The sequence below is a fragment of the Trichogramma pretiosum genome, unplaced genomic scaffold (assembly GCF_000599845.2).
Source record: "Trichogramma pretiosum strain Unisexual culture from Peru unplaced genomic scaffold, Tpre_2.0 scaffold40, whole genome shotgun sequence".
NCBI lineage: Eukaryota > Metazoa > Arthropoda > Insecta > Hymenoptera > Trichogrammatidae > Trichogramma > Trichogramma pretiosum.
Genome location: NW_019641657.1, coordinates 410,587 through 420,503, shown reverse-complemented (window position 1 = coordinate 420,503; position 9,917 = coordinate 410,587). Strand labels below are relative to the sequence as shown.

General features: G+C 43.1%; 2 protein-coding genes across 4 annotated transcripts in view; one reads left to right on the top strand and one right to left on the bottom strand.

Moving 5' to 3' along the window:
• Nucleotides 1-717: 717 nt before the first annotated feature.
• Nucleotides 718-2,131, bottom strand: LOC106656157. 2 transcript variants are annotated; one of them, XM_014376851.2, is made up of 3 exons: nucleotides 1,836-2,131; nucleotides 1,210-1,559; nucleotides 718-861 (listed from the first exon to the last, which is right to left on the bottom strand). In XM_014376851.2, exons 1-3 carry the CDS (start codon nucleotides 2,009-2,011, stop codon nucleotides 824-826), a joined length of 564 nt encoding a protein of 187 aa, XP_014232337.1. In that variant the 5' UTR covers nucleotides 2,012-2,131; the 3' UTR covers nucleotides 718-823. The 2 variants fall into 2 exon arrangements, with proteins under 2 accessions (XP_014232337.1, XP_014232338.1); XM_014376852.2 differs by lacking the exon at nucleotides 1,836-2,131 and having other exon boundaries at nucleotides 1,210-1,744.
• Nucleotides 2,132-9,176: 7,045 nt separating this feature from the next.
• The window catches only part of LOC106656175 (calcium/calmodulin-dependent 3',5'-cyclic nucleotide phosphodiesterase 1-like), a 160,680-nt gene continuing 159,939 nt past the window's right edge, over nucleotides 9,177-9,917 (top strand). For both annotated transcript variants that reach the window (XM_014376882.2, XM_014376878.2), the window contains exon 1: nucleotides 9,177-9,403. The gene's annotated coding sequence lies outside the window, so the exon portion shown is untranslated. The remainder of the gene's footprint in view (nucleotides 9,404-9,917) is intronic.

Sequence of the window (9,917 nt, the reverse complement as noted above, 5' to 3'; positions counted from 1 at the left end):
ACTCGGTGTTGCGTAGTCGCATCGCGCAATGTGTATGACGAACCAAACGAATCGATTACTTTTAATTGACACGCGGAAGGAGGGAATGATATCGATGTATTTTTAACGTCGACTCTCGTATACTTACACTTATACTTACTTAATCGGAAAAGGCCGAGGATTCAGTTTACTCGCTTCGTTTGTGTCTGCGACTTGTAGAGTATTATTATTTTCTGAACAGCTGATCCCGGATGAAAATTGCCTCGTAAAATAATAATAAATCTCTCCCTTGTTTGAATCGAGAATCGCGTTGAAATTCTATTTTTTTTGTGCTATACGTTTGGGATCAGTGCGTATATATATAAAAAAAGTTGGATGATTAGAGGACGAGGACGAAGGATGATTAAGCATCCGCGAGGAATAAAGCTCGTAAGCTTCAGCGGTGATATATTTTTAATTACTTCTCGGTTGGCGAGCGAATCTCTCTCTCTCCGTTGCATAAACTCTTTGAGTGCATAATGGAAAGTTGACCTGTAGCTTTTGCTATATCCACGAGGACGTCGCATTCACATGTATAATATGTAAAACCTCGGAAAGAAAGTGCTTCTTTCTTGAATTTATTTTTTTTTTTTGAAAAGGTATTCGAGAAACTTGGCTTACCGATTTTAACGAGAACGTATTTTGAAAATGTTTTATATCTGATGCGGCTTTGTGTGTTATATTTTATGAAGCTTCGGATTTTGAGTGAAAAATTATTTATTGAAACATCTGGTCACAGCTTTCATAATTTACATGAAAATATTTGAAATTACTTGGTAGCCGTGAATGACTGCTCGACGTCCTTTTAGTTGAGATCTTGGTCGTCGAACATATCGCCGAACTCTGAAAAAATATCGCAAAAAAAAATCGTTCTTAAAATTCAACACCTTTCATAGTATTTAATACGAAAAGAAGAATCTCGAAAATTCGACGATCGATTCGATCGTCAAACGGCGCGCAGTGCCGAGTCCGCGTTAGATTCAAAATATTTACATTCGCGTTCAGGAATGTATCGCGGGCCAACACGACGATACAATCATCGCGTCGAGTCCTCGAGATTTCTACCGCTCGTACGCCGAACAAGCTTAACTTGGATACTTTTGTTTCGTATTACGCTCGAATTAATCCAAAAAGTATTTTTTCTCGGCAACGCGATCGTAATGAAAATAAAATGAAACTCCGGGTACTCACTGTTGTAGAAATCCGCGTGCAGCATGTTTTCCGGCTCTCCAGCGGCCTCCATCATGATTTCCTTCTCCGTCATATCGTCTGACGAGATCTGAATTTCGGGTCCCGTCATCTGCCGTGCCACTTCCTGTTCCGTGGTACCGAATTGACTGAACATACTCATAACCGAGGAAAATCGAGTCGACGCAGCATAGTACGGTGACTCGTTCTGGTTCTGCTGGTCCTCCTGCTGAGTCGCGCCGACGTGGTTGTCGTTACGTTGGCGGCCGGACTCGGACGCGGATACGTCGGACTCGGACACCTCGGGCAAGCAATCGAAGTCGGGAACCGCCCGATCGGGCATCTCTTCGTCCCTGTAACCGTCGTCGATAACCGGGCAGTTGGTTGTCATTTTGCGAATGTATGCGAGTGTGTGTGTGTGTGTGTGTGTGTGTGTGTGTATGTGTGTGTGAAAATGTAACGTCGCGCGCGAGAGTCAACTTTAAGAGTGAGCAGCGGTGGTAGCAGAAGTTGAAATTATCGTACAGCTGCGTACCGCCGGCTATCGTGGCTCGCGCGTGAAGATGGTCGCGATTACGTGGCGCGGCCGAATCGAGATATCAATTACGCGTCGCGCTTTTATTACTCACCTCGATCGTGCTGTAAGGGATCTGTACAATTTCTGCAGTTTACCCAAGTTAAAGGCTGACATCCTGGAACACCGATAAGGGGAAGCCGCTGCGCCGCTTCTCTTTCGTAAAAATAAAACAAACAAAAACAACAACAAGAACAAAACGAGGAAGAAATTCGCGAGTAATAGAATCATGAATTTCGACTGACGCCTATTTACATGCAAATCGTTATTAAAGCTCCTTGCCGAACTCGAGTCGTCTGTATATACACGCGCTATCCCATTCAGACGGTACGTGTGTCGCTCGTCGCGCGCGACCTACTCCAGCCCTGTCTTTCTCTTTCCGCTCGCGCGGGGGAAACGAGAAGTTATCCCGAGCGTCCCTCGCCCCTCGCAGCAGCAGCAGCAGCACAGATTAAAACGTCTTGTGCTTGTCAAAGCTCGGCACCCGAGAGTTTCAACGAGCAACCCCTGCAGAGGCGAGAGACTAAAATACGCCCGCACCAACATCACCAGCGAGTTGCATATATACCGTGCACGAACGGCCTAATAGAACACGAAGAAAGTTCGCGAATATAAATTCACTTGGCACTCGCCGTATATAAATTGCGTATATTAGGCCGGGCCTCGAGCCGCGTCGTGTCCTTCTTTTTCGCGCGCCAAAAACTGCGTTTTTATATCCTCGAGCTTTTATGACCGCGCCGAGGATTATACTTATTTTTTAATGCCTTTTTCGAGCATGTAAATTTTGTCGATAAAAAGAGCGTTATACGACGATTTCGGGCGTTTACAGTTGGGAGGCGTAAGATTTTTCGCAAAATGTTTGCTCGACAAAGTCTCATCGTCGATGCTCTCTTAATCACCGAGGCCAGGCTCAAACGAGACCGAAGTTGCACAAGCTCCAAACTGTAGAGAAACTCGAGTATTTTACGTTTGACTTTGAGCGTAAAGGGTAGAGGCTCGCTAGTCACCGGGCCGAGACTCTCCGTTTGAAATTTCTCAACTCCTTTGGCGTTGTCACGAGCCACGGCTCTCAATGACGCGACGACGGTTTTTCAGCTTGGGAATAATTTGTTTTAGCCCCCCCTCCCGTTGCGCGAGAACCACGCGATACACGGCATTTTATTATTATCAATATTTGAATGCAAATTTTATTCTTGTAAAACTATTCATTTATTCCGGCGGGGGTAGCTGGTTTATTTAAAGCCCGCCACGATGCAGAAAGAGTGAGGGTTTTAGAGAGCTGCGAGCCGTTACGCGCGAAATATTGTTATATCGCTCGGCGCGCGAAAGAGGGACAATTGCGCGTCGTTTAATAACGATGCAATTTTGCACGCTCTCGAGAGCCAAAATATATATATCTGGTTGTGAACTATCTCTCGTCGAGTCTCGCGGATGGAAAACATTACTCGTTAAGGCAAAAGGATTTACGAATTTCTCGGTTGTACAAAATTGTGTGTTGGTTATAATGTACGTATACGCGCTCAAACGCATTTTAAGCAGATGTTCCTCCTCCAATGAAAGCACTTGATTACGAATTACGTTTCGGAAAATCGAATTTTCCCTTTCATCGACGTTTCTTTGTATAGTCAATTTTTATCGAAGTTTTTCCGCCCGATCGGCGTGTGATGAATAGAGAAGATGCCGAAAATTGAGAGAAAGCTGCACGCAAGGCATTATTTTCTTCGGAGGCGCGATAGGCTTTAACATTTCGCTATACATAATACCGAACGCATACGCTTATATGTATGCCAGCCATTTCGAGAAATCACGGGCAGAGAGTGATGCTCGGATATATACTGCGATATAAAGGCGCACAGACACAGAGACGATCGTATAGTATACGTTCTCGCACGAATCCAATTGGCAAAGAGCTTCAAGTGCGTCGTTGGCGTCGCTAGCCTATAGTAAATCTTGTCTCTATATCGCTCTATCTCTAGCTCTCTGTGTTCGTTTCTCTCCGCTCTGCGGAGATCTTCGTTGCCTATATAACACACAAACACACGTACACACAGGAGCGCAAACTAATAAGCACGAGCTCGTGCGAATCGATGCCACATTCGACTCCTGCGAGCTCTTGTCTGACTGCGTGCATGTGCCTTTTGTGCAATGGGTATACAGATATGCACCACTATGTATATACGTATCGACGGAGCTTGTAAAACATATATAGTAGTAGTAGTAGCTGATCGCACTGCGTTATATCGAAGACGACGAATCCACCTTGGGAATTAATTAACGCGGAGGTATAACCGATTGTATCTCCCCGGCAGGCTGCGACCGCACAAGCCGCTGCTTTTTCGTTCCGTTACACGCGCAGAGCTTATCGTTAAAACGCAGATATATATCCGCTTGTACCCGATATATATTATATGTACAGAGAGAGAGCTGCTCCAGTGGTCGAGAAAAGCTTTGTGTTTCGCCTTTGATCTTTACCATCCATTTTCACCTTTTTCTTTTCTTTTTTTTTTTTGCTTGCAAGACGCTGTGTGAACTGCTACTGCCGCTGCTGCTGCTATAGACGAAGGCAGAGAAATCTAGGTACGGAATAAAATTTTTGTAGCGCGCGAAAAAAAGATGCGATTAAAGGGCAGTATAGCAACGGCGGCCGCAGCGCAATTGGACCCCTCTCCCTAACAATGGCAAAGGCTTTTCTGCCCCGGTGTATACATATACGTACCACGTATGCAGTATATACGGTAGAGCGGTGCAAAAGAGTCTGTTACCTGCCGTACATATACATAGCTATACACACATGTGCGCTTGTTCGTTCTCGTCGAGAGCCGAGGCGCGACTATACACGGAGTTTAAGACGTGCCTTCTTGCCCGAAACACGCGAGAGTCGAGTAGAAGAAGAGGAAATTTTACACGTAACTGGGTCATGGAGTATAGCAACAGCAGCGAGTCACACTTGTTTCTTGCTCGCACATGCACGCTTGTTTCACCCTCTCTCTCTCTCTCTCTATTCTTCGCTACTTTATTTTTTATTTTTACACTCTTTTTTTCCTGCCCGAAAATTCTTGGGAAAAGATAATAATCAGATTGCGCCCGCGTGCGCGAAGATTATATAATACGCGCACGGCTGAGCAATGCGCTTTACGCCTATATATAGATTATGCTCACAGGGTGCAGTTCTATATACACGGGTTTTTAAATTCCTTTAAATTCCCGCGCTCAACGAGCATTACGATACGCGCGCGCACTTCGTTCGAAATCCTTACCATGCCGATATAGGTAGACTTTTTTGAATACCCTCGTGTTTATTATTCCATTTGAGCTTAGCTCTCGTTTGTTCATAAACTGCGTTTGGTCTGCTCCATTGTGCGCGCGAGGTAGAGAAAGGATATAATGCGCTTTTGGAAAATTTTCCGTACATTTCTGTTTTTTTTTTTTTTTTTTTTAATTTGTTAGCCGGCCGTTCATCGAAATGGCCCAAATGTAGTGGGGTTTCAATAATGTGCGATCAAAATTTTGTGTAAAAAATGAACAAGTTGCCCCGGTCTGCGGGGGAAAAAAGCGAAGTAGTTAATGCCGTAATGCGTAAATGTGGATGCGAGAGCCGAGAGACTAACGTCGAGCTTTTCCTCGCACTACATAACGCGGAGGCTAAAATAAACGATCATCGAGTTTATGTATGCAACACGTATGTAAAAGGGTGCACAATGACCTTGCTGTATACTTATACAACGCGAGTCTCACCGCATAAATATACGTTCGCCGACCTGCGCACATGTGTGTATGTGTGTGTGTTCACGTGTGTGCGACGTTTACCCTATGGCCTCACGTACCCCTAGTAATGGCTTATTCGATGCAGCCTTGCCCTGCTGAATACACACACACACACACACACACACACACATCACTTGGCCGAGCTGAAGCGTAAACGGTACATAACCCACGATATGGTAAATGTGTATGCAAGCGCGCAAAAGGCTGCTTGCGAGATAAAGCGAGCGCACGACGAGCTCCGGGCTGTGCTGCTGTGAGTAGACGTGTATGCAGTGGCATCAAAATGACCGAGAATTTTACCGACGAGTAATACGACTACTTCTTTTTAGGGGCTATTTTTTCTCGCTTCAACTACTCTCCTTCGTCCTGCGATTGATGCGTATATTACACGGTCGGTTCTTGTTGTTGAATTTAATGGACGAAAGAACAAATTTCTTTTCTGATTACGACTCGACGAACACGAGTGATAGCCTGAAACGATCCGGAATTTTACTAAAATTCACAGGGCAATGTTTGATGGACACTTTGCGATGGCTTTGAATCGGCAATTTTACTAGATTCGGGGTTTGACTTATATGATTATATACTTCATAATAGAATATTTTATTTAGTTTTGATCATTTTTTACATCATTTTGATTTCAAATAATTCAAATTCATAAAAACCCCTTCATTTGTTTAAATGCTCAATAGATTATACCTTTTCCAACATATATCAAAGCATCTAGGAATAAATATTGATAAATATTAGTACATAAAATCTAAATAAGTATAGTATAGGAAACAGGTTCACGGAAATAGCTGTATCTCAGTACAAAATTAAAATTTTGAAGTTTTGAATTATACAGTGGAAAGAGGAGGAAAAATCCTACTCAAAAATTCAATAAAAAAATTTTAAGTTATGGCGTTGAACTAAAATAGTGTTTCTTATAATTCAGTTACAGATCAGGATAAAGTAGAGATGTTTTAAAAAAATTGTCAATCCCGAGAAAAACTTTGAGACACCGAAAAAGTTGAGAGTCAAACGTAAGTTTCCATGAATTCTAATGTAAATTTTCTTGTTGAATTGATAGTAAAAAGTGCACAGCTACTTATCAATAATATATAACTTTCTAACACATAATTGACCTTAAATTCATTCATGTACAGCATAGACCTGGTTGGAATAATTTGTATGCTGAAGTAAATAAATTACAAAAAATAATTATCTCATTAATCATAAGTTTAATACCATCGAACCAAGCAAATATAACATGTCCACGTGAAAAATTAGCTTTATAAATGTTCATCACACGATCATTTTTTAATCTATTATTATTTCTCAGTTAATAGTTTTGTAAAATGTCGAACGTTGATTGACATGATAATTAAAGGAAAATATAAAAAATTAACAATATAAGAGGACATCGAAGGTAAAAAGATTTCGTTTTCCTCGAAATTAGAGCAAATAATATTGATAAACTTGTACGCTCGTTATAAAGTCTGAGGTATTTGAGTCTAGCCACGCACGATGATTGATCGTGCCTTCTTCCCGCTCCACAACGCGCGTAAATGGCGCTTGCGCGCGGTGATTAATTTTTCCGCAAAATTTTCAAGCGCGAGCTTATATGAGCTTCGATGAATGCGACGCGCACATTCCGCAAATGATGAATACATTTATCCGCGACGATCGTTTTTATTTTTGGGGAGAAAAATGAACTCAGATTTTCATTCGCGTCATTTTTCAAGTTACCATGGAGTAAAAAAAAAAAGAAAAAAAGGAAAGATAGACGTAGGGAAAAGGTTTGGCTTTATCGCTTTGCTTTCACGCAAATAACATAAACGTTGAAAGGAGTTTGCTCAAGTTTCATGGCTGAAAAAAAATATATAAAAAAAAAAATTTACAAGAGAATACGGTAAGATAAATGTTACTTATGGAGTTTTTTCCGGAGAAGGGGCCGGAGCAAAAAAATTTTCCTCTACAGAAAAGTGCGCGCGGTCTTTTGCCCGCAACTCTTTTCACGCAATACTTTGTTTGGTTTGCTTCTCTTTTTTTTTCAATGTTTTCCAGAACATTTTATTCGCTTATAAAAGTTCTCTCCTCTTTTAAATATAAAAAGTATACGTATATACCGTTGCAAATGTGGGATATGCGCGGCGTAAGTCGTATAAACGAAATGGCCCTGGGAACCGCGTGGCAGCTCTCCAGCAGAAGCAGTAGTTATAATCCTACGTAGTTTTTGCTTACTCAGAAATGCTCAACATCTAATTGTTTCAGGCGTGGGGAGTAAAGTGCAAGGAGAGAGAGAGAGAGAGTCCGGAGTTGTTGCTAATTAAGAAAATACTTGAAATTCTTTGGACGAGGGGGAGAGAGAAGAAAAAGGTGAAAAAGAAGAAAAACAGGTATTCGAACGATATAATGCAGTTTAGATCGTTACTTTCGGCAATGGGGGCTAATGGCAATCATAAAACACGAATTTCATTCTCTAACTTTAAAAAAGAAAGAAGTCACGTGTGTAGTGGCTTAGATTGCTGGATATACTTCGTTGATTACAGCTTTTACCCTCTCACGAAGGCTTAATTCTTACAATTTCTTACTTGGCGAAAAAAGATCTCTTACAGTCTGACCAACCTTTACGAAACTAGTGAATTTCGATTAACATGCGTATTGTATTTTCGTTGCAACCAATACACAAATTTTCAGAAAAAGTGCAAAAATCCTACTTCATAAAACAAACGCATCTTCTTATTTATCACGTTCGTTGCATATCACGGCCAGTAGACGACGTCGCGAATGTTTGCAATCGCAATTTTCTTTATAACCACGACTCGAAACCCTAAAAATATCCCCTCGCTTTAACGCAGTAGTAGTGGTAGTAGTAGTAGTAGCAGTAGCAGTACACAACGTGTATACCGCACACGCGTGTCTCGCTCGGTTCGAAAAATTCAGACTGACATAATATGTGCGCGCATGTGTGTGTGTGTGTGTGTGCCGCCGCTACACGACGCTCGTACACGATGTAGCTCGTGTCGTCTAATGCAATCGTCTAATCTCTCTCTCTATCTCTCTCTCTTTCGCTCGCTCGGCGTCGGATACCGGCTCTAATATGTAAAAATAAACGGGAATGAGATTCCGGCCACAGCTACACGTACACATTTATGCAGCGTGTCTCGCTACCTGTACATTATGTGTGTGTACATGTGTGTGTGTACGAGGTGAGCTTGCGATGCTGTGCGACGAGGTGTGAGCGAGAGAGCTTGACTATTATGTGCACGTCGAGCTCTCTAGGCCGCGAGCAGAGCTCTATAGCTAGCCAGAGAGCCGTGTGCTATAGGTGCTGCTGCTGTGCGCGCACGTTGCGCGTCTGCGCGCGCCGTGTAACGCCTTCGCGTACACACGAGCTCTATAACGTAGACAGAAGCAGCAGCAGCGAGAGAGAGAGCGACAGAGAGAACGATGCATCAGCGAACCGGCCGTGTGCTGTGCTGTGCTTGCAAGCTCTGCTACTGCTACGGCTGCTGACTGCTTCTGTGCGCGCGAGCTTGCGCTGCTGCTGCTGCTACTGCTGGTGGCGGTGGCGGTGACTCTCTCTCTCTCTCGCGGGCGCTCTCCTCTCTGTCTCTCCGTAGTTCAGTTGCTCATCTGCCCTGAAGCAGTGTGCCAGCCACCCCGCGCTCAACGCACCCGTTTAATATACAGATATATATAATTCACGTGTTTTCGCTATCGTCACTATAATATATATAATATATAACTTGGTTCATCTCATCGTAGCTCTCTCTATCTTTCTCTCCGTATACAGTGTCTCACGCGCGGCTCTCTGTGCGCGCTCGCTCGTCGACCGATCAAATTATCGGTGTGACAAATAAAGAGAAAAAAGTGATTATCAAAAAAAAAAAAAGCTTCTTCCGATAATTCGTCGCAGCACTCGCGCGGTCGATTCTGATCGTCGTTGCCAGCGCGTGTGCGATGTCCGCGATACAGTGAGTGTGAATCAGATAGTTGTATGGTTTATATATAAAACATCGATTTTCGCGCGTGAGAGAGAAAAAAAAGAAAGAATTACGCTACAGGACGACTACTGCTCGACTTCTCTCCGTAATGCAGTTTCTGGTTTTTGATGCGAAGCCTCCCGAGCCGGATTTATTTTCTCCTTCCTTTTTTTTCGTTCTTTCTTTTACTCTTCGAGTACCGAGAGTTGGAGTACGCACTCGACGCGTGCACGCGCATGCCTGCGGTGCATATACAAGTACGCGCAATTTACGAGTGTGCGTAAGCCGCAATATATACGACACAAGCGTTCCACATCGTAACGCGTAAGATATGTAGACGGGACGTGTATAAACAACCCGAAATCGCGATCAAAGTCAAAGGGAACATTTTTCGTGTAATT